The sequence below is a fragment of the Spermophilus citellus genome, assembly GCF_964194105.1.
Source record: "Spermophilus citellus genome assembly, chromosome: 7".
In the NCBI taxonomy this organism is placed as follows: domain Eukaryota; kingdom Metazoa; phylum Chordata; class Mammalia; order Rodentia; family Sciuridae; genus Spermophilus; species Spermophilus citellus.
Genome location: NC_138188.1, coordinates 120,470,985 through 120,494,532, shown reverse-complemented (window position 1 = coordinate 120,494,532; position 23,548 = coordinate 120,470,985). Strand labels below are relative to the sequence as shown.

The 23,548-nt window shown below is 37.6% G+C and overlaps 2 protein-coding genes across 8 annotated transcripts; one reads left to right on the top strand and one right to left on the bottom strand.

The window, feature by feature from the left end:
- Nucleotides 1-1,374: 1,374 nt before the first annotated feature.
- On the top strand, nt 1,375-7,431 carry EIF4A2 (eukaryotic translation initiation factor 4A2). Of its 5 annotated transcripts, XR_014023012.1 has the most exons (12): nt 1,382-1,484; nt 2,265-2,313; nt 2,402-2,534; nt 2,820-2,959; nt 3,725-3,893; nt 3,983-4,092; nt 4,320-4,463; nt 4,755-4,892; nt 5,130-5,219; nt 5,454-5,533; nt 5,960-6,070; nt 6,787-6,869. XR_014023012.1 is itself a non-coding variant. In XM_081301778.1 (11 exons), exons 1-11 carry the CDS (start codon nt 1,456-1,458, stop codon nt 6,929-6,931), a joined length of 1,224 nt encoding a protein of 407 aa, XP_081157904.1. In that variant the 5' UTR covers nt 1,375-1,455; the 3' UTR covers nt 6,932-7,431. The 5 variants fall into 5 exon arrangements, 4 of the variants coding, with proteins under 4 accessions (XP_081157904.1, XP_081157905.1, XP_081157903.1 ...); XM_081301778.1 differs by lacking the exon at nt 5,960-6,070 and having other exon boundaries at nt 1,375-1,484; nt 2,268-2,313; nt 6,787-7,431; XM_081301777.1 differs by lacking the exon at nt 5,960-6,070 and having other exon boundaries at nt 6,787-7,431.
- On the bottom strand, nt 7,389-23,522 carry RFC4 (replication factor C subunit 4). 3 transcript variants are annotated; one of them, XM_081301781.1, is made up of 11 exons: nt 23,277-23,522; nt 21,891-22,033; nt 20,261-20,339; nt 15,615-15,694; nt 12,569-12,688; nt 10,097-10,240; nt 9,543-9,663; nt 8,837-8,962; nt 7,989-8,069; nt 7,802-7,918; nt 7,389-7,728 (listed from the first exon to the last, which is right to left on the bottom strand). In XM_081301781.1, exons 2-11 carry the CDS (start codon nt 22,019-22,021, stop codon nt 7,633-7,635), a joined length of 1,095 nt encoding a protein of 364 aa, XP_081157907.1. In that variant the 5' UTR covers nt 22,022-22,033; nt 23,277-23,522; the 3' UTR covers nt 7,389-7,632. The 3 variants fall into 3 exon arrangements, with proteins under 3 accessions (XP_081157907.1, XP_081157909.1, XP_081157908.1); XM_081301783.1 differs by lacking the exon at nt 8,837-8,962; XM_081301782.1 differs by lacking the exon at nt 12,569-12,688.
- Nucleotides 23,523-23,548: the final 26 nt, after the last annotated feature.

The window sequence follows — 23,548 nt, the reverse complement described above, 5'->3', positions numbered from 1 at the left end:
CCACCATCCTTCTCAAGAAATGTCTGGCATTACCTCAAATCTGGATTTGAATATTACAGAACATCACAAAGAATGAGAAGCAGCATCTTTAGACCAACAGCCAGGTCCACTTTGTCATTTTGGTATTAATTTTTGTTACAGTTCCTGGCAATTTTCAAGTAAACACATTATTTTTTAAAATTAAAATGTTATTTAGAGCCAGATCTCCTGTATAATATAGGAAATTGAATCAGTTGCTTCAGTAATTAGACTTTGTTTTCTGAATTAACGTGAAAACGTTCTCTTTTGAGTAGTCATGATGCACTCAGGATTGTTTTAAACTTCAATGATCAAACATTTTTATTCTTAATAAGGGGCTTGTGTTCAGGCTAAATGAAAATCTTTGAGACTTAAGAAGCCATAAAGTTTAGATAAGCAGCAAGATTTGTATTGCTCTGAATTTCAGTTAATCAACATTTCACTACACATAAGCAATTAAAACTCAAAGCCTTAAAAAAAAAAAAAAAAAAAAAAAAAGGAACCCAAACTTATTTGGTCCCAAAGTGGCATGGAATTATATCTGCCAGAAGTATTAAAATTTCTGCTTACTTGGTTCTAAACCTCTACCCATCTGCCAAAGTTAATAATGACTTTATCAGGCTTTCCTTACACCACCTGTTATGTTAAGATCATTAGCATTATTTTGAAAAGACCAGAAGCAACAAGAGGCGAACAGAGTTGTTACTCGGAGACATCTGTAAATGGCAATAGATTTTTTTTTTTAAATTTTCTTTTTGTTGCTCTGCAAAATGAACCGGCAAACCGGATTTTCTGGCATGTGCTGGGTGGCCGACATTTTCCCTAGCAGGGGTCTCACACTTTCTAGATCTAAATGGATGTTAAATGATGGGGTTAAACGCCAGGTGGCTCTTTACCGTCAAATTAAATAGTGGTGAGAAGAGGCGGAATAACCTGATTCTCCTCCAGTCTACAACACGGAGATGCCAGTCCCTCCGTTACCTCACCCCCGGCTGCGACCTCGGAGCGGGGCCCGCGGGCGCCCGGCCGCGAGCTAACCGCGCGCCGCAGGCTTCCGCCTCCCGGGCGGGCCCCAGCTCCCCGGCCCGCCTCTGCGTCGGGGACGCGGAAACCCCGTAGGAGCAGGGCGGGCGGGGAGCGGTGTTTGTATCCCTGCTGCAATATTCTTCCGCCGCGAAGTAAAGAGTTCCAGCCCTCCTCTCGATCCTAGGATTTCCAACGATCCTGCAATGTCGAAAAACTATGAAATCTGTATTTTCTCATCGACTCGCTTAGAATTTCACCTGAGGTAATGACCCCAGGATCACAATTTTGCGGCTACCGATGGGAGACAAGTAAATTCCTCCGCAAGAAACGGGTTCCGGCCACGAGCCTATAAAAAACCGGTGGCGCGGTGCGGCTGTCTTTTCAGTCGGGCGCTGAGTGGTTCTTCGGATCATGTCTGGTGGCTCCGCGGATTATAACAGGTATGGCGCCTTTCCGGTGGTGTTGTTGAATAGTGAAGGTTACGTAGCGTCAGAGATTGTAGTGGATGGCTTGGAGGCACGAAACTCCAGGTACATCGGCGTTTCCTTGGGGTACTATGCCCCTGTGTGCCCTTCGAGAAGCTTCCATAATGGGTTGGGTCCCGAGATGCGGGTAGAGAGAGCGAGGGCCCGGAAACGGAGTGTGAAGGGGGTCTTTTTTGACAAAGGCATTAGAGAAAAGTGGCTGCTTCCCCTCCCAGTGCAGCAAGGTATACATTTTAGTTTTAAAGCCATGGCGCAGCCCTCGTTCTGTGTAGTGTAACCCAGTCCCAAAGCTTTATTTGCGGCCAATGGCCCGATTTGGGGGTCCAAGGCTGTAGCTGAGGACGGTGGGTCGCTGCGGCGCGCACCCCATGGCCCGAAGGCAGTGGGGCCTGGGCCTGCAGCTGGAGCGCCGGCGAACCGTTGGCATAGCCCTTTGCAGGCCCCTCCGCCGGCGTCAATCACCCCGGCTTGCGCAGAGTTAGGGGCGGAGCTCCTCGCGTGAAGCTCTCGCGAGACGCTCCGCTGCCGAAAGGGGAGCATTTGGCGCTCTGGCCTAAGGGGAAGGGGGCTGATTAGTATTTGTGGGCCTGATTTTACAGTTGTCCACAGCCCTGAACTTTGGGGAAGGCCCACGGTTCCTAATGTGCCCTGCAGCATCTGCTACACGTGTAGGGAGGGCAGTGACAAAGTATGGCTTGGGAAAGGGATGTTGCCTAACTGCGGTGTTTTTGTCAGCAGAGAACATGGAGGCCCAGAGGGAATGGACCCCGATGGTGTCATCGAGGTAAGAAATGGGTGTGGATTCTTGAAGGTCTTGAAAGGTGAGTGTCTTCATCTTACTTAATTGTTTTGTAATTTTTTTAACTTAACAGAGCAACTGGAATGAGATTGTTGATAACTTTGATGATATGAATTTAAAGGAGTCTCTTCTTCGGGGCATCTATGCTTATGGTTTTGAGAAGCCTTCAGCTATTCAACAGAGAGCTATTATTCCCTGTATTAAAGGTAAAAGAAAACTCTTGGCATTTTAAAAATGAATTCACTGTTCTACCTTAATGTGGACCATAAAAAAGGGAAAAGTAACCTCTGGGGGACTACTAGCACCTATTTGTATTCCTTAAAAGTGAAATGATGGCAAACATCTTTCGGGACTGACCTGAAATGAAGAGAATACTCATTGCTGATCACTTGAATATTGGGCATAAATCATGTTCCAACTGGAATACATGGTGTGAAGTAGAAGTGACGATTTGATGTGGGATCGGTAAATATGTATCCTACTTTTTTTAGGGTATGATGTGATTGCTCAAGCTCAGTCAGGTACTGGCAAGACAGCCACATTTGCTATTTCCATCCTGCAACAGTTGGAGATTGAGTTCAAGGAGACCCAAGCACTAGTATTGGCCCCCACCAGAGAACTGGCTCAACAGGTATTGATAGTGTAGTTCAAAAAAACTGCTTGCGTGTTGCATAGGTTTCAGGTTTCACAACTGTGAAGAATTTAAAACAGCTTAAATTGGTCCTTTCAGAGCCCTCCTTTTTTAATTGTCCATGCATGCAGGGAGTTTTTGTTCAAAGTTAAGCAGGAAATGTGTGTGTAGGTATGTTTTACTAGGGTTGTATACCAAAAGATTGTGAATCCAAACTTTCTGTTTAGGGTGAACTAGATTTGTACCTGTTTTTTAATTTGAATGCAGTTGTGCAACATGAAAACTGCAGTGACATGTTACCATTTGACTGTCTCAGTAGTTTGTGATGCATCTGTTGCATGCTATGCTTTCAAAGCTCACTGCTGTATTGGCTTTGAAGTAAACCTTTCTAATAAAGCTGTAGGCTTTATTAAGGTTCAGGCACCATACCCTGTGGGAGAAATCGATATTTTGCCCTAGCTGTAATTACATTCATTACTTGATTCACTGTTTACACCTTACACAGTGAAGAATAATGTAGGAAATGTTACTTAATTACTTGATATCTGGGTCAGCAGGATCCAACTTATGACAGGGCACAAGACAGACATGAAAAGAATTGTACCTTGAAGTAGTTAGGTCAATCTGCATTTTAAGCTTGGAAGTAGTTCTGTGCTATGCATGCATACAAGCTGTTGACAGACCAAAAACTTGCCATTATGCTTTGGAAGTTAGTCACGGTATATACTTTTACAGGACAATGATTAATTTAAAAAATTTTTTTAGATCCAAAAGGTGATTTTGGCACTTGGAGACTATATGGGAGCAACTTGTCATGCCTGCATTGGTGGAACAAATGTTCGAAATGAAATGCAAAAACTGCAGGCTGAAGCACCACATATTGTTGTTGGCACACCAGGGAGAGTGTTTGATATGTTAAACAGAAGATATCTTTGTAAGTATTATCTTAATATGGTTTATTTTTACTATTAGACTCAAATTCATTAATGGAGAAATGATGCAGTATGGCTTTGTTATTAACAGCTCCAAAATGGATCAAAATGTTTGTTTTGGATGAAGCAGATGAAATGTTGAGCCGAGGGTTTAAGGATCAAATCTATGAGATTTTCCAAAAATTAAATACAAGTATTCAGGTAAGCTTTATTTCACTCTTCAGAGGTTTTGTTTAAGGCAGGTACAGTTACAATATAACTGAAGTGTTTTATTGTCGTTCCCCCTGCTTAAAGCATTTGATACATTACTATCTCTGTCTAGTTCATTCCATGATAAGACGGAGACGCTTGGTGTCAAACATTATTCTATTTTTTGTTGTTCTTTTTGTGCTATCTTATTTCTGTGACATTTTTTTTCCCCTCTCAAGGTTGTGTTGCTTTCTGCCACAATGCCAACAGATGTGTTGGAAGTGACCAAAAAATTTATGAGAGATCCAATTCGAATTCTGGTGAAGAAGGAAGAATTGACCCTTGAAGGAATCAAACAATTTTACATTAATGTTGAAAGAGAGGTAATTTTGTCTAATTGTTACGAGAGATTTTTACCTTCTTGTATAAGCACTGTGCTAAAATTGCAGAAGCTAGGATCATATCTTGGTTTTTGCAATAATGCTAGCAGAGTACACACAAGAAGAAAATTAACTGCACTGGATCCTAAAAAGACTGGGGTGGACCTCTTTCTTAATGTCCAGTGTCCTTTGTCTTAAGATTTGGTGCAACATATATTACACAGACTTATGGAAAGAATTTCTAATGAACAGTAGAAATCTAAATTTTTTTTTTTCTTCTTTGAAATGCTTTAGGAGTGGAAGTTGGACACACTTTGTGACTTGTACGAGACACTGACCATTACGCAGGCTGTGATTTTTCTCAATACAAGGCGCAAAGTGGATTGGCTCACTGAAAAAATGCATGCCAGGGACTTCACAGTTTCTGCTCTGGTAAGAGATGTTCTTAGTAATCTAAAGATTGAATATTTATTTAAGCAGGATTCAGACTACAATATAGCTGTTAAGTGCTGTGTTGTCGTTCCCCCTGCTCAAAATAAAGTTGTTTCTTACCTATACCTGTCTGCTATACCCCTATAGCAGCCAGGGACGCTTGGTCTCATACATGTTCATAAAATTAAATGTTGACCTGACTGGTGATTCTTGAATTAAGGTTTTTTTCATTTGCAGCATGGTGACATGGACCAGAAAGAGAGAGATGTTATCATGAGGGAATTCCGATCAGGGTCAAGCCGAGTTCTGATCACTACTGACTTGTTGGTAAGTATGTATGTACTTTACTGTTTTTTTAAGTAATATACCAAGAGTTAATATGTTTGGGAAGGTTTTTTAAATAGCCTTTACCAGATTGGGCTGTTTGGGAGAAAAATAAAAGACCACGCTCCACAGTGGGCTATACCACTTTGTATAGTTCATTACTATTTTGTGGCCTACATTATAGGCATCTCCCAGTGTTTTTGAATAGGACTCTGAAATATACACTTTTTATTTCAGGCTCGTGGGATTGATGTGCAACAAGTGTCTTTGGTTATAAACTATGATCTACCTACCAATCGTGAAAACTATATTCACAGGTGAGAACATCTTGACTTTGTATATTGGTGAAATAAATTCATATTTCTCTTTTTATATGAAAGGCAGTGTCATCAGGGAATAGTCAGTAAAGACAGTTACATAGATGTAATTTACATTGTACTTGGGAAGATTGGTCAGAACAAAGAGTGGGAAAACTTGTAATCTTTGGCCCAGGTTGTGCACATACAATACTGATCAGGTTGCTTTAGATCTGTTGGTTGTCTTAGCGTATGTTTGAGCTTTATTTTTAGTGATGCTCTTTGTCCTTGTGCTTTTTCTTGGTGATTCTATAATTGGGATTTTTTCTTGGTGTCGCCTGGTAGCAATTTGAGTGATCCCTGGTTTAGTTATAGTGGCTTTATCCCTAAATAAATTGAATTGTACTTTGTTATATGATGTAAAAAAAGACTTTTTAAAAAATACAGGAGTCGATAGCAGCAGTTGATGACGAGATGGCGCTCAGAAACGGCGTTGACGTAATTTAGGACGTGGAATCATAAGCGAAACAGCACACTGTTTGAATAAAGAGCGAGTCGGTATTTATATTTGTTTTTCTTTTGTCATGATTATTTGATATTTTAAGTTGCTCCAGCCAAGGCATTTTGTATGTTAGCATTTGTTAGGGAGCATTAGGTGGTTGTATTGTCTGGTTTCTATAGGAAGGTAGAGAGCTGTTTTGGAGGTAAACACGTTTGAGTAATTTTGAGTATAACGTGTGAAACTGAGCAAAAAAAAAAGCAGTGATAAGTTTGGGTTACCATACCAAAATTAGTTTTCCCACTGGAAAAAAAGTTGTGAGTTTTAGAAAATAGTTAACCTTGCAGCATTTGTATTTACAGTTTACAGTTCCAGAAGTGCGTCGAAATGGATTATATAACTGTTCTCTTTGTTTTATTCCTGGTGTGTACATCTGTCCCAGGCTGACAACTGCTCTTGGCTGGCCCACTTTGGTATGGGCTTTAATTTCACTACCCCAAACACAATACTTGTCATCTGCTTTATAATAATGCTCAAGACGCCTGATAAAATCTCATTTTGCAGCCAGACAAGCCTTGAATCCTTTTGGCACTAACTGCAAAGGAAGATTTTTTTCTCTAGATATTGATTTAGCAGCTAGTGCTCCAATTAGAAGCACGATAACCTTGATAAGTAAACAGCAGCTGATGGTTAACAAGTGGATCCTCATGTTCAGTAGTTCATAAAAGTATGCAAGAAGTAATTTTCTGATTGCTGATTTCTTTCTCTTATACAGAATTGGCAGAGGGGGTCGATTTGGGAGGAAAGGTGTGGCTATAAACTTTGTTACTGAAGAAGACAAGAGGATTCTTCGTGACATTGAGACTTTCTACAATACTACAGTGGAGGAAATGCCCATGAATGTGGCTGACCTTATTTAATTCCTGGGATGAGAGATATTTGAATGCAGTGCTCGCTGTTGCTGAATAGGCGATCACAACGTGCATTGTGCTTCTTTGGGAATATTTGAATCTTGTCTCAATGCTCATAACGGATCAGAAATACAGATTTTGATAGCAAAGCGACATTAGTCGTGAGCTCTTGTGAGGAGAGTCATCGGCTTTATCCTCTTTAGAGTTAGACTGTTGGGGTGGGTATAAAAGATGGGGTCTGTAAAATCTTTCTTTCTTAGAAATTTATTTCCTAGTTCTGTAGAAATGGTTGTATTAGATGTTCTCTATCATTTAATAATATACTTGTGGACTAAAAGATATAAGTGCTGTATAAAATCAGCCAATTATGTTAAACTAGCATATCTGCCTTTATTGTGTTTGTCATTAGCCTGAATAGAAAGGCCTTTAAAATTGATTTTTTTTTTTTAGAAAGCATTTGAATGCATTTTGTTTGGTATTGTATTTATTCAATAAAGTATTTAATTAGTGCTAAGTGTGAACTGGACCCTGTTGCTAAGCCCCAGCAAGCAATCATATCCTAGGTAGGGTGAAACCCCCAGTAAAATTGCCATATTGCACATGTCTTAATGAAGTTTGAATGTTAAATAAATTGTATATTCACTTTAAAGATGCTCTGGCCATTTTGTTTTCTCTCAACATTTTATTTACAAAAAGTCACTTTATTGACTTCAACAGTTCTGAGTCAATTGCTGCATCAGGGTTGCACACAGGCCAATCAATTGCAGGTGTTCATCAGCGCCATCTGCTAAGCATTTGTCAACTTCCTATAAGAAATAAAAGTTGGTAAACAAACTATCCTCAGATAAATCATCTAGGGTAATCATGGTATGTACTCACCGCAAGCTTTTCTGTAATGATGGACTTCTGTTTGTCAGAAAGGTTATCATTTTCTACAACCACATCATGGAGTTGATTTATAAGTTGAGTGGCTGCATGACCCTCATCTATCAATTCCTGTGTACAGAAAAAATTGTTGGGGTAAAATTTAAGTGATCTTTACCCTAAGTTTGGTAACTGGTTTTACCTTCACTACAGCTTCCAGTTTATCAAAGGAGCCACTCTGACATGCAGCAAATATTCCATCAATTGCCTCAGCTGGTATAACCTAAAATGTATAAAAAAGATCATTTCAGTATAGATTTCATACTTAGAATGGTGAGGTGGTCTATGTTTGCAAAAGGAGTTATCCTCATCTTCCCAACTCTGAACTCCTTCCTGTGAAGAAGAAAGTTGGAACAAGAACAGCAGTAATTCTGGTCAGTGGGTGAGTGAGACTACCCACCCTTTTCCTGATCCTTAAGGGCCTCAGGGAAAGCACTTTTCTGAAAAAATGGGAATGATGTTTTGAATGTAATCACTGAGGTGAGTTTTGATAATGATTTCAAATGTTGAAATATACCTTTTGTTTGTAGGTTTTGCCCTGTATCCATGGATTTACCCAACTGCAGATGGAAATATTTGAAAACTTTGCATGTGCCCTAAATTTCCCTAAATAATATAAAAACTAGCACAAAGGCGAACACAATTGATTACATGTGAATATTACATCATTTGCATAAAGGATTTGAATGAACATTCTTGGATTTTTTTGTGGGGGAAGGGCTGTTCTGGACTCAATCCCCCACAGATTTAAGGGATAACAGGGTGCTTTAACAGAATACCTAATGTGCCTAATGCTATACCTTTTATACTGAAAAATCGAATAATGTACTTGATGAACTGAAAAATCAGTGTTACCTCTTCTAGTATCTGGTACCCAGTTTATTCCCATGTTACGTTTTCTAGTGTACATAATAGCACCATAAATATCTGGGCAAAATTTTCAAACCGCCACAAATAAAACAGCTATAATGAATTTATCTAGTTTCTTACCCCAGCAATGTCTGTGATCACTTTTTCCATGATTTCCTTTCCACCTGTTAATCGAGTAGCACTTTGAAGAAATGTAATGGCTTTCCTTAAGTCTCCCTCTGATACTTTAACTAGATAAGCTATTCCCTGAAAAGAAAATAGGGGGGGGGGTTTAAATTTTTTTTTTTTTTTTTTTTTTGTGTGTGTATGTGTGTAGTGGGGATTCAATCAAGAGGCTCTTTATCCCTGAGCTCCATCTCCAGCCCTTTTTCATTGTTGAGATAGGGTCTCACAAAGTTGCCCAGACTGGCTGGCTTTGAAGTTGAGATCCTCCTGCCTCAGCCTCCCTAGTTGGTGGGATTAAACTATGATGATCAGTTAGAGCCTTTTGATTTTAATGAAAATGAAAACATTCCATATTTATCCTATTTCCTGGATCACAGAAAATAAGCAAAGGAAATTCAAATTATGGTTGAATTCTGAATAAGGACCTTATCACTTGAAGTGTATTATTAGACTATTGCAGTATTTGTATTGTATATGTGACCTCAGTTTTGGGTGTCTGAAAGAAATTAGCTTAAATAATTTAACAGTAGTAAACCTTTAACTCCTAGACATTCCAACTGTTGCTCATCTAGCTTCAGTTTGCCTGAAAAATATAGTAGGGTCAAAGTGATAAATTTCTTTCCAGACCTCTTCATGGACATTCATCAAAGGAATTACTTACCTCATTACTAATTTTGACATTTTCCTTCTCAGCAATGTCTAGTAATCGCTGCTGTTGAGTTTTATCTGATAAAGGCTTGAAGCGGAATTTTGAACATCTAGAGGTCAAGGGTTCAATTATTCTACAAAAGGAGAGGAAAAAAAAGAAAAACATTAAGAACAAATCAAGATGGAATGTTAATGCAGTCTTTAAATAAAAATAAAACTGCCTTACAAGTGGTATGAACAAGTATATTTGAAGTGATATGCTGATTAATCTGATCCATTACATATTGTACATATGCAGAAAAATGTCACATTAGCCCATAAATATGTTCACTTTCTATGTGTCAATTAAAAAAATAGACTGGCCAGGCATGATGGTGCATGCCTGTAATCCCAGAGGCTGGGGCGGCTGAGATGGGAGGATCACTGGTTCAAAGCCAGCCTAAGCAACCTCAAGACCTTGAGGCGCTAAGCAACTCAGTGAGACCCTGTCTCTTGAGTGTCCCCGAGTTCAATCCCCAGTACCAAAATAAATAAGACTGCCTAGCATCTACAGGGAAACATACATACCTACTAATATAGTTACAGATGAGACAGAAACGTGTGGTTTTAGATTCTTTCTCCATAGTTCGTCTTAAAGCTGCCTGAGCAGCTGAGGTCATGGAATCAGCTTCATCCAAAATTACAATCTTAAAAGGAGGACATGGCTTCCCACTAAATTGGAGAAACACATAGGAATCAGATTTTAGCATGTATTGCTTTTAACAGCTTTGCTGAGATATACACACACTTCACCCAATTAAAGTATATAATGTTTTTTAGTATATAGTAGTTCCCAGTGGATGTCTGAAATTGGAGTATTAGTCCATACACACCATGTTTTTTTCCCCTATGCTTACATAGCTATGGTGAAGTTTAATAGGCATCATAAGAGATCAGTAGTATTTAGCAACACATTTCTTTTCAGACCTCTTTATGGGTATTCATGAGGCCAGCCAATAAAATGAAATAATTTTATCAAATCAATATATATTTAGTGATTGCCAGCATCACTCTTTTTGTGTTTGGAGGGTATTACGTAAAAACCAGTGTTACTTGATTGAACACAAGTTCCATGATATTGTGACAGTTCTGATAACCAAGATGGCGTCTGAGTGACTAATAGGTGGAATGAATGCACATACAACGTGGACATGACATGCTGTATAAAGGAATGAATGATTCATGTACCAGGCAGGACAGAATTGAGATTTCATCACACACACTACTTGATGGCTTATAGTTTGAAAATTGTTTATTTCTAGAATTTTCCATGTAACATTTTCAGATCACAATTGACCACAGGTAACTCAAATTACAGAAAGTCAAAACAGTGTGCAGTGGGGGCATTACCATGTTCACGAATTGTACAACCATTACCACAGTCTAAATTTACAATATTTTTTACACCCCCAAAAATCTTGTATCCATTAGGAGTCACTCTTCTCGTCCCCAAAATCTGCCAGCTCTAGGCAATCACTCTTGTACTTTCTGAACTATTTATCCATTAATCATTTGGACATTTGGGTTTTCATGTTTTGGTTATTAGGAATAATGTTATGGATTTTATTCACATTTTTGAGCAGTCATGCATATTCATTTTTTTTATGGGTTATGTACCTGGGGTAGAACTGCTGGGTCACATGATAATTCTGCCTAACTTTTAGAGGAACTGCCAAACTGTTTTCCAAGAGACTTTATTTTACATTCCATCTAGCAATGTATGAAGTTTACAATTTCTCCACATCTTTGTCAACAACTTATTCTCAATTTAGAATAATTTTAGCCAGCTAGTAGGTATAAAGTAGGATTTCATCATGGTTTTGATTTTCATTTGCTTAATGATGTTGAAGAGCATTGTTTTCACATTTTTAAAAAATATTTATTTACTTGCAGATGAAAACACAATATATTTATTTTTATGTGGTGCTGAGGCTCGAACCCAGTGCCTCACACAAGCAAGGCAAGCACTTTACCACCGGGCCACAGCCCCAGCCCCTGTTTTCATATCTTAAAGGCCATTTGTATAGCTTTTTTTTTTTTTAATTGAGAAATTGTATTTGGATTCCTTTACCCATTTTTTAGTTGGGTTATTACTGTTATTTGGCATTGTGAACTGAACTAAGAGCTATATTCTGTTTTTTTGTTTTGTTTTGTTTTGTTTTAATTTTGTTTTGAGATGAAGGTCCTGCTAAGTTGCTTAGGCTGGCCTCAAACCAGTAATTTCCCTGCCTCATGATCCTGAGTTGCGCTGGGCTATTACTGAGTTTTAAGAATTCTTTATCTATATTAGTCATTTATTGAGATAGAGTTGAAAGAAAAAAAAATAGTCATTCACTTTCTACAAATTTTAAAGTGTTCTGATGTAAAATTTAACTCTGCCACCTAAGCTCTGTGTGCTTCAGGCATGAAAGTCATATTTTAATTACCAATAGTGTTTCTTTTCACTCTAAAACTATCCCAGTTGAAAGAAATTTTGTGGTAACTCAAGCTATGAAATATACACTAAACTAGAGTTTATCTGACAAGGGAGGTAACTTGTTTTCTAACATAATTATAAAAATTAAAGAAGCTGAAAATTTGGCAGCAACATTTATTGTCTTAGTCCATTTTGTGTTGCTACAAAAAGCAAAACCCTGGGCAATTTATAAAGAAAATACATTTATTTCTGTCAGTTCTGGAGGCTAGGAAGCCCACAATTGAGGGACTGTATGTATCTGTTGAGGGCTGTCTTGTTATAACATGGCAGAAAGCATCAAATGGCAAGACAGAGGCTGCTTACGCGATCTCGCTTCCTCTTATAAAGCCACTGATGTTATCATGGGAGCCCTGCCCTCTCATCTATTCTCCTAATTATTTTCCAACATTTCACCTCCAAGTACCATTAACATTAGAATTTGAAGATTGTTTCAACATATAAACTTTTGAGGGGCATATGCAGACCATAGCCTACATTTAAAACAAAATTACATGCCATGGAGAAGGTAAGGGAAGTTTACTTACTCTGAACGACTTCCTGACACAGTTAATTGAGCAAAATTTTTCACCTTCTCTCGAACTACTTGTATTCCACGTTCATCAGATGCATTTAACTCAAGAACTCTTAATCGAAATAGTTCAGGCCTATTTAAATACGAAACAAATAAATATACAATAAATATGAAATATTAACACTGCAAATAAATATGAACATAAATATGTTCATAAATATGAACACTGTAGACGATTCAAGTAACCTAGGCCTATCGCATTTTAACATTTAAACATTGCAATAGTTTAAAATCCACCTAGTATACAAAATACATAGAAGGTATGTGAGCAAGTCTGTGTTCTTTCTTTTGCAGAGTCATGTAGTTAACATGTTAGCTTTATTCATGCATTAAAAAAAACGCTACATAAGAAAATATGTAAAATTTTAGTCCTCTTGATATAGTATAATAATTATTTTGCTATGTTATAAGAACCAATGTAACCTGGGCGTGGTGGCACATGCAGCTTGGGAGGCTAAGGCAGAAGGATCAAGAGTTAATAAAGCCAGCCTCACCAAAAGTGAGGTGCTAAACAACTCAGTGAGACTCTGTTTCTAAATAAAATTCAAAATAGGGCTGGGGATATGGCTCAGTGGTCAGGTACCCCAGAGTTTAATCCCCGGTACCGAGGAAAAAAAAAAAGAACCATTGTAAATGTTATTTTAATGGTTATATGATAATTCCTTACTGGATTTACTTAACATACTTAACTGTTAGAATTCTTGATACTTGAGCACTTTTCAAATCATTTCCAGAGCGTAGCTTATTATAAGGAAAGTCACTGGATTAAAACATGAACAGGTTTTTTTTTTTTTCCCCTCTCTGTGTGTGTGTGTAGCTTGAGATCAAACCCAGGGCCTTGTACATGCTGGACAAGTGTTCTACCATTGAACTATATACACCCTCAGCCTTAACATGAACAGTTGCCCCCCGCCCCAGTACTGGGGACTGAACTCAGGACCCGGTGCATGCTAGGCAAGTACTCTCCACTGAGCTACCTCCCTAGCTCTGGCATGAACAGTTAGATGAGTTTTTAAAAAATTACTGAAAGTAATATATGCTTACTATGGAGAAATCAAAAGAAAATAAAAATACCTGGCATGCCCTGTCAAACCACTGGTCTGAAACTACCCTCTGGTCTTTTCTCTACATATATTTTAAATTAAAACAAACAAACAAAACCCAACAACAACAAAAACAAGACTGGCTAGAGGTATAGCTCAGTGGTAGAGTGTGTACTTAGCATGTATGAAGAACTGAGCTCAATCTTAAACACCACCCCTGCATCCCACAAGAGATTTAGTTTTGTTTTTATTTTTCCCAATTGAAGCACTAAGTAACACAGTGAGACCCTGTCTTTAAATAAAATACAAAATAGGGCTCGGGATGTGGCTCAGTGGTTGAATGTCCCTGAGTTCAATTCCCAGTACCCCCCCACCCCCCAAAAAATCTGAGAAACAAAAGTTGCTGTCTAAGCTGGGTGTGATGGGGCATCCTTGTATTCCAAGCTACTAGGGAAGCTGAGGCAGGAGGATCCCCAGTTTGAGGCCAGCCTGGGCAACTTAGCGAGACCCTACCTCAATATAAAAAAATATAAGAAAGTCCGGGCAGTGGTAGAGCATCCCTGGGTTGAATCCTCAGTAATGGAAAAAGAAAGTTGTCATCTAATAAATCTAAGGCTATAGCAGCTTCTTCTTTTGTCTTCCCTTACACTGTGACACAATTATCCTTTCATGTTTGGTGTTTCAGAGTCAACTGATTATTTTCATATGTAGGATTTCTCATGTACCCCATGGCTATAGGCCTAATAAAAAATTCTGGGTAAATTCAAGACAGCCTTTGTTATGTTTGTGCATGTTTCACTGATATTTAGATGCAGGCCACTATCAATACACATTTTGTATATGTATTACATAAGGTAAAAAATATGTGAGAACTGCGAGGGACCGCTTTTTATTGAGATACTCATTTATTAGACAAATTGCTCAAAACTACAAGGCATCTTAAATAGCTGATATCTGAGCTCATTGTTTCACAGCAACAGGAAGTGGCTTTGAAATTATTACCGTAGTACAATATGTACTACAGTTAATTTTATGTAGTTAGAATTAATTACTACATCTTGACATTTGTTTACATTTCTGACTTTGAATAACATTATATACAAATTGTGTCCGTACACATAAGTTTTGACACATTTTTAAATTTAGATTTGTGTATATTTTATGGTAGTAATGACAAAATAGACTGTTAATGACATTTTATGCATTTGTGACATGCCCTTTTCTTAAAATTTTCAATATTTACAGATTACATGATTCTTCAAGTTTTTCCAAATTTTTTCAAATCTTCAAAAAAAGCTACTATAATTATACCTATATAGTTCAAATCCATGTGGTTGAAGAGTCAACTGTCCATCTATTAACTCCTCTAGAAGAGTCAACCAAGGAAGAGGAATCGAAGAAATGTCACAGGGAGACTTTTCTGGTGTACTTGGAATTAAACTCCATCAACTACCACTTACTCTGCTTACACTCAGGAGGCTTGAGGGCAGAAGCTCGACTGGCTGGCCACTAAAGGCAGGGACTAAGAAATCCAGATCAGGGGCAACTCAAGAGGGGGTGATGCAGAAAATAATAGCAGTTTCTATCTCAAAGATACAGATGAAGCATTACAAGGGTGCTTGTAATTAATGACCAGGGACAGGGTGGTCCTCTGGGCTCTAAAATCATAACAAAAAAGTTATAGAAAATAATTTAAAGAAAAAAAATCACAAGCTCCCTATGTTGTAGTACATTCAAATGTTTGAACAAAGTTCAGAATGCAGGCTACAAAAGATGTAGGTAGCTAATTTACTGGGGAGGAGGGGATGAATTGGGATTAATAAAAGTTCAGAAATAAAAATAAACCCAAGAACCTCACAGAAACTAAATGAAAATTTTTAGAGAAAAGTAGTACCAAAGATTTTTGGTGTCAAATTTTTAAAAAGGTGAGAGATTGTTTGATTAAATTCAGCTTACCCAAAGAGTTCTCTAGCAGCTGCCAAAATGGTGGATGTCTTCCCAGTTCCAGGTGGCCCATAAAACAAGAGATTAGGTAGCTGTGGAAATTAAATTTTAACTTTTATCAATCGTATTCGGCACAAATAGATGAAATGATGACTGCAAATGTCTGTGGAACAGTTTAGTGATCTCCCTAGTAGATACATGTGCATAGCTATTAAGATTCCTTAATCTAACTGGTGTCATAGTACTAACAGTTCTAAATACTGCTTTTTCATATACTATCACTTTTTTCCCCAAAGTATCTTTCTAATCTCTTAAATTGAACCAATATCTATGCTTCTTGTATTTATGACCTACTTATGTCTGAAGGGAATCTCAGGCTTTTGATTTCTTTGTTCAAGATTGGGTGAGATTTTATATAAAGATGTAGCTGTTTCAAAGGGGAAAGAGATCAAAAGGGTAATGGGATTTGGCCAATACTGAGGAAAAAGGCATACAAGAGCTTTGAATGAGAACAAAAATATTTAAACAACAACAAAAAACCCCAAACATCTATAAAGCCCTAGACACTACACCACATCATGACTGTGTACCCTGTAGGGATACCCACAAGAAAGGGAGAATTCATTAGAAGAAAGGGTAAAATGAAATGACTAGCTATCTTCTTTTATACCTTTAATCTAGCTAGTTTGGCTCCTATTAACTAGGCAACTGATCTGTGGTAAAGATTAATAAATGTATTACATTTTAATGAGCTCCATTCTAAAACCATGCATTCCTTTTGGGTGTACCAGAGATTGAAACCAGGATCAATTAATCACTGAGCCACATTCCCAGCCCTTTTTTATGTCAGAGTCTCGCTAAATCCTTAGGATCTCATTAAGTTACTGGGGTTGGACTTCAATTTGCAATCCTCCTGCTTCAGCCTTGAAAGTTGCTGGAATTACAGGCATGAGCCACAGTGCCCAGCTGAAACTATACATTCTTCAGTAAGTCCTCTAAGGTAAGGAAATCATTACATACAGGACACTATAAAGTAGTTTATTTGCTTTCATTTTTGCCTGACCACCCTGTCCATTAATTCTTCACCAAATTAAATATCACTGTGCTTGTTATTTAAACCTTATCACTGGCTTCACACTCTACTTAGGAAGAAACCACAAAGGGCTCGGGATATGGCTCAGAGGTTAAATGCTTGCCTAGCATGTGAAAGGCCCTGGGTTCAATCCTCAGCACAGCCCGCCTCAGTTCCCTGGCAAAAAAGGGAAAAAAACAGACAAAAATCCACAAGCTGCTTACCATGACCTGTAAGGACTTATATGACCTGCCCATCACCCTCACCTTCCGGGCTCCAGCTTTAATGGCTTCCAATTGCTAAGTATTTTCAGGCCTGGCAATATACTGTTCCCATGACCTAGAATCTGACTTTACTCTTTTTTGCCTGGCAAACTCCTAATGCATTACAAGTTGGACATCTTCCCTCACCATCCAATCTAAAGTGGGTCTCCTCTCTTATTTGCTCACTTGTTTTTGTTGCATTTATTTCAGTTTACATTTATTTATGGTTATTTAATTGATGGTTTTAATTGTAAAATACCTGTCTAACTCCTTAGATGGTTTTCTCAAAAAGACCAAGAACCTTATTTGTCCCAGTCACTTCTGTATCCTTAGCATCTACTATAGTATTCAGTACAGTGAATACTATTACAGTGTTTACCAAATAAACCAAAAACCAACATACAGGTAAATATACTAATTAAAAGACTACTGATTGGGGGCTGCGGTTGTGGCTCAGTGGTAGGCCACTTGCCTAGTCTATGTGAGGCACTGGGTTCTATTCTCAGCGCCACATATAAATAATGAATAAAATAAAGGTCCATCAACAATTAAAAGAAAGATTAAAAAAAAGACTATTAATTGGTAACATATACCTTAAGATACAAACTATGAGGCTCTATTTAAAAAATAAAAAAAAATTAAAATATTCCTAGATTCCTTAGTTTTTAAGGTTATACCTGTTATTTTGATTCATGCATACCTCAACATTTGTAATGATTCATCCAAGTAATTAACTTATAACATACAATAATTTAAATTCTTTAAAACAGTAGAATTATTAAACCTTATATAATAGTCTGATATATGTGGTACATTTAAGAACTGTGGAATATCACATCTTAAAACTGATTTTTTTTTGGGGGGGTGGGGGTGGGAACCAGGGATTGAACCCAGGGATGTTTAACCATTGAGCCACATCCCCACATCTCCTGCATTTTTAATTTTTTATGTGAGACAGGATCTCACCAAGTTGCTTAGGGCCTTGCTAAGTTGCTGAAGCTAGCTTTGAACTTGCCATCTTCCTGCCTGAGCCTCTTGAGCTGTTACTACTATGTACTGTGTACTACTATGCCTGGCATAAAACTGATTTTGGAAAAAAAAATTATTATAATTCTACCTTTGAAAGTAAATGAAGAAAGTATTTTTCTTTACTATTTAGAATTTGAAAAATTATTTTTTGTTTTGTTTTGTAAAATTGAATTTGAAAAGAAGCATTTTGGGTTTTTTTGTGGTACTGAGGATTGAATCCAGGGCCTTGTACTGTTCATGCTAGGCAAGTATTCTACCACTGAGTTATATCCCCAGTCCACAAAATATTAAAAAAGGGGTCACAGAACAAAGACCTTTATTCAATCTCAAGTCAAAAATTAAATCATAATCCTATAACATTTATTTAAAGAGCTGAAAATACTAGTAATTAAACTGGACCTATCTTGTGATGCAATTAAAATTATACCACTGTGAAATTAATTGTGAACCAAAACAAACAGTTAAAGAAAAGCTTTTAAATAGTTTTGTAACTGTAACTTCTTTCCAAAGGTGTACTGTAATACAGATTTAATGTCCATAATCTAAATTTCAGGCTCCAAAATCCAATCATTTTGAGTGTCAACATGATGCTACAAGTGTTTAGTTACCCTAAATACATTATTTTTTTCACTATCAGTGGAATGTCATTTTTTAAAAACTGTTGTGATGTATGAATAAATGTAGAAAATGATTGCTTATCAGCAGTATCTAAATTCAGAGTCAGGAATGACAGTGAAACCAAACAACCACACACTGTCTATGTGGGTGGATGAGATGGTAACACTGTTGTTTCCTGATGGTTCAATGCACACAAACTTTGTTTCATACATGATAATTATTAAAGGTATTACATAAAATTACTTTTAGGGTTATGTGTATATGAAACATAAATAAATTTTGTATTTAGACTTGGATTCTATCCCTAAGAGATTTCATTAGGTTTAAGACAAATATTCCAAAATTTGAAAAAAAATTCAAAATCTAAAACATTTCTGGTTCCAAACATCTTGGATAAGGTATATTCAACCCACAGGGTAATTATAAGAGAACTATGGAAGCAAAAACCAAAGAACTTCATATTAAAAGCAGCCAGGTTTAAGGAAGCATATCTTGATTAACAAAACAAGCAATCCAACCATATCCTACTTTCATCTGTGACTTTCTTCATTGAGTTAAGTACTTGGGCACATCTTTATATACAATCTGAAATTTCTAATTCTTTACATGGGTTTATTTTGTCTCTGAATAATCTAAATGACAGGTTACTCAAAGATTATTTTATCCTATACATTACAGCTGGAGACAGAGAGCTTAAGCAGAATTAAATGCTCGATGATTTTATTTTTAATTTTTGGAACTGGGGATTAAACCTGTGGCACTCTATCACTGAACTAAGTCCCCAAATCTTTTTTATTTTTTGTTTTGAGGCAGGGTCTTGCTACAAGGCTTTGAACTTGCAATTCTCTTACCTCAGCCTCCCAAGTAGTTAGGATTACAGGCATGCAGCTTTAATGATTTTCTTATGCTGTAGTTCAAGCCAAATCGTAAAGTTTGAAAAAGTCTGGCTCTTTATAACACATAACATTATCTATCATTACCTTATTTATTTGGCTTGCTTATTGTCTCTTCTCACCAAAATAAAAGCTCATGAAAAAAGAAGCCCAGTCTGTTTTGTTCATGGTCTTTACTTACTTGAATACTGTTTAGCAACGCTACATATGACTGAACAGAAGATACTGTTATGGTTTATATCTTATATCACTCCCAAAGATGGTATACTGGAGGCTTGGTTGCCAGCCTGGGGCACTACTGGGAGGCAGTAGAATCTTTAGGAGGTGGAGCCTAGTGATAGGAAGTTAGGTCACTGGGAGCATACCTTGAAGGGAACATAGGGATCCCAGCCCCTTTTCTTGTAGCTTTCTGGCCACCATGAGGTAAGCAGCCTCCTTAGCCATGTACTTCCACCATGACATACTGTGCAGCCACAGGCCCAGAGCAATGTGGTCAAGCAACCATGGACTGAAATCTCTAAAACTGTGAGCCAAACTAAACCATTCCTCCTGTAAATTGTTTATTTTAGGTATTTTTAACACAGCAATGGAAAGCTGCCTTATACAGATGCTTAATGAGCATTTGTTTAACTAACTGTACAGTTATCAAGGCGTTGCTATACAGACTCGTATCTAATGAAAGCAAAAGGTTATAAACAAAGGAAGAGGGTGAATAAATTAATTCTTAAATTTCCCAATGACATTATTTTTTGTTTTGAGGCAGGGTCATCATCTGGTACTCACATCAGCTCCTTCTAAAGATTTTTTCAACACTGCAACTACTTCTTCTTGGAAAGCAACTTCATCTACACATTTTGGGCGACTGAGGGGATGGAAGGAAAAAAAGTTATTTAGCATTGGTAGCCACAGAAAAGTCTCAAGTGTTTCTTCTTTTAAAATACTGATAATAATTCTCATATATTGGGAATGAATTGGAAGAAGGTAGAAACCTCATTTGTATTTACCTTAAGTAATATATACTACAGAAGTAAAATAATTTTTTATCTCCCATCTGCTTGCAACAAGAATTAAGCAATGGGATTTTATTTTATATGCCACAAATGCCAACTGGATAAAAATTAAACGCTTGCCTAGAAAGTGTTATATTTTGACAAGATAAGATTATGAAGCTGATCTGAAAAGGGAGAACTATTTAATAATCTAAAGAAAGATAACTATGTTGGTTACATATATATACTTTAAAATGTGAATTGGCTAATGCCATTTTTTTCTTATTATCTAACTGTACCAAAAGGGCTAACAAAAACCAAGTTTAACCAATGTGAAGTATAAATTTCATCCTAAGTCATTAATTAGTGATCTTAAGAGAAGCTAGAACAAAGTTATATATTCCCATCCCTGAGTAGACTTTGTGTTTAGTTAAGTAATCAAGTTTTTGATCCACATTTTCCTAATTAATAAGATTAATGCTAGGCAGGAATCATACCTCTATATATTACAAACCAGTGTCTCATGTTCAAATACTGCAAGGATTAGGCAGACAATGAGAGTGAAGAAAGCAGATGTACAGCAAGAAAAAAGATAATAAGGACTATGGCAAATTAAGGAACATATGACCTTCCCAAAATGAGAAGCAATACACAAGTCCATTTAATTGTCATTGAGATCTTGCAGCCAATGCTGCCTGATCTCCTGAGAAGCTGAAAATATAGATTTTTCCCACTAATAATTTTTTGAATAAAAAAAAAATCTAGATTTTTGGGCTGAGTGTGTAGCTTAGTGGTAGAGTGCTTGCCTAGCATGTGGCATGCTGGGTTCATTCCTCAGTATTGACAATTAAAAAAAAAATCTTAAAAATCTAGATTTTTTATAAGGAATGTTGGTACCAAACAAAACATATGAGTACCTTACTTGGCCAATAAATAATTTGCAGACCCTTAATAACTGAGGCTATATCAATCCATTCAATGGTTACAATGACTTCTTATAATATCATTTACTGATCTTATAAGAAAATTAAAATGCCATTTCAAGGGTTTTGATGCCAAAAATGTATAAACAAAATTAGACAATTTCCACCTACTAGTAATAAAAAAGGAACATTTAGATTATTTGGATTTAAGTAGAATTCCTGACAGCCAGTTTGCAAAAACTGTTTTTTTCATTTCTGTATCCCAGCCCCCCAAACTATAAACTTTAGCTATCAAGATTTACCAAATAAGGGAATTAAACTAGGTCACTGTAAGGTATCTTTCAATACCAAGTTTCTGTGATTTATATAATTGGGTGATTTTCAAGAACAGCATCAAAACAAAATGAACTAAATCCCCCTTACATTTTTTAAAAAAAGAAATCAGAACGGATTGCAGCAGTAATTTATTAGCTATTTCCACAAAAATATAAGTGTTCTTACTATTTTTCCACCCATGGAACATGTTTGACTTTCTTGTTCTCACCACTGCTCCCTGCAGTGGCAGCTACTCCTCGATCCTTGGTTAATGGTGGTTTAGTACTGATAGATGTGCCTTTTAGAAATGCCTGCATGGTTACTTCACCCTGATGAAGTGCAAGACAATAAATAAATAAATAAATAAATAAATAAATAAAATAAGGCTTTCTTGAAATCATTAAGAGAAAGTTCAGCCTGAAAGCACAATTACCTTGTGCAAAGGCATTCATAAATACTTATTGTAAGGACATCACCCCATGCCCCAGGATGCTCTGAATGCATTGTATTGAAGGTTACAAGGGTCACAAAAGAGGCCAAAGTTCTTAAGGAACTTAGAATGTATTTATAATGAAAAAGTTACAGAACAAATACAAATTGCGTATCAGAAAAAATTTTAAGAATTCCAAATGCATTGATAAATATGACACCACTAATAGTTAAATTGTATATGGACCTCTACAGTTTCTTCAATTTCAATTATGGGTGAGATCTAGCTACACCCTGAAATGGACTCTGCAATTAGAAGTGCTGGGACCACAAATGATAACCTTAACTGCTACTACAGCCTAGAGCTCCACTCAATGATCTATTTCATTGGCAAAGCCGGTGTCCAACTTAAGAAGCCCCCCCTCCCACCTCTGCCACGCCCATGGGGTAGGAAGAGTGGGGGACTCTTGTTAAAATGAAAATAGTTGTTTCTCTGTTAACATGTTCAATTGAAGAACCCAATACAGAAAAGCATGAGAAATCTAAAAAATTCAAATAAAGTCCCTTATACAGAAGATAGCTACTAACATTTGGGTAAACATTCTGCCAGGGTGTTTTGGGGGGGGGGAGGGGGACCAAACAAAACACATCATTAGCCTGCCTGAAAATCCTTAGCATTAGTGGCAACTCTTTTTTTTTTTTTCCCCACTGCTATATGCCCTCCGTGTTTAGAACCGTGCCTGGCACCTGACAGATGCTCCATAACATTTGATGAATTAATTACCACCCACAAGACGGGATTTTCCCTTCTGCAAAAGGAGCTAAGGCCTATCCCATAAGACAGCTGAGTTAAGAAAGAAAACTGCGAACTCTCAGCTCTGCATGGCACTGACTATACATTCAATAAAATAAATTATTAATATCTGTAAGCGCCCAAGGGTCTTAACGTCATTAGACTATTCCATCCCTGCTACGGGCTGCTAAAAATAATATGGCCCAAAGCTGGGCTCTAAGAGATGCTTACACCGAACCCCCGTCTCGCTAAGGGATGCGGGCGTGGGTGGGTATGCGAGATGGAAGACCACACAGGGGCATTACGGGACGGGCAGGGAAGGCAAGCTCCACATTTCACCCGCTGGTCACCTGCAAACCCTGTTTCCCGCGCGGGAACCGCAGAGCCTGTGTCTTTCAGCCTCTCCTCACCAAAGCGAGTGGACTGCCTGCTCGTTCTGGGATCTTCCGGAATGAGAAAAAGACGAGGTGGTGGCAAAGTCTCAGCTCTGTTCCTAATTCAGACAATAACGGGACCCGAAGACTTGCAGTAGGTGCAGTCTCTACAGTCGCCTCGGTTCCCGCCACGGAACGGCCGCGAAGGGGAGGGCGGGAGTATGCGCGCAGGACACGCGTCACTTCCG

Bases quoted from the DNA above. Each gene is read 5' to 3' on its own strand.
- EIF4A2 (XM_081301777.1), top strand. From the start codon at position 1,456: ATGTCTGGTGGCTCCGCGGATTATAACAG. The intron at 2,314-2,401 runs GTAAGAAATGGG...TTAACTTAACAG, and splicing joins ACCCCGATGGTGTCATCGAG to AGCAACTGGAATGAGATTGT. The intron at 4,093-4,319 runs GTAAGCTTTATT...TCCCCTCTCAAG, and splicing joins AATTAAATACAAGTATTCAG to GTTGTGTTGCTTTCTGCCAC.
- RFC4 (XM_081301781.1), bottom strand. From the start codon at position 22,021: ATGCAGGCATTTCTAAAAGGCACATCTATCAGTACTAAACCACCATTA. The intron at 20,340-21,890 runs GTAAGAACACTT...CCATCCCCTCAG, and splicing joins GTTCCATGGGTGGAAAAATA to TCGCCCAAAATGTGTAGATG. The intron at 7,729-7,801 runs GTGAGTACATAC...TATTTCTTATAG, and splicing joins TCATTACAGAAAAGCTTGCG to GAAGTTGACAAATGCTTAGC.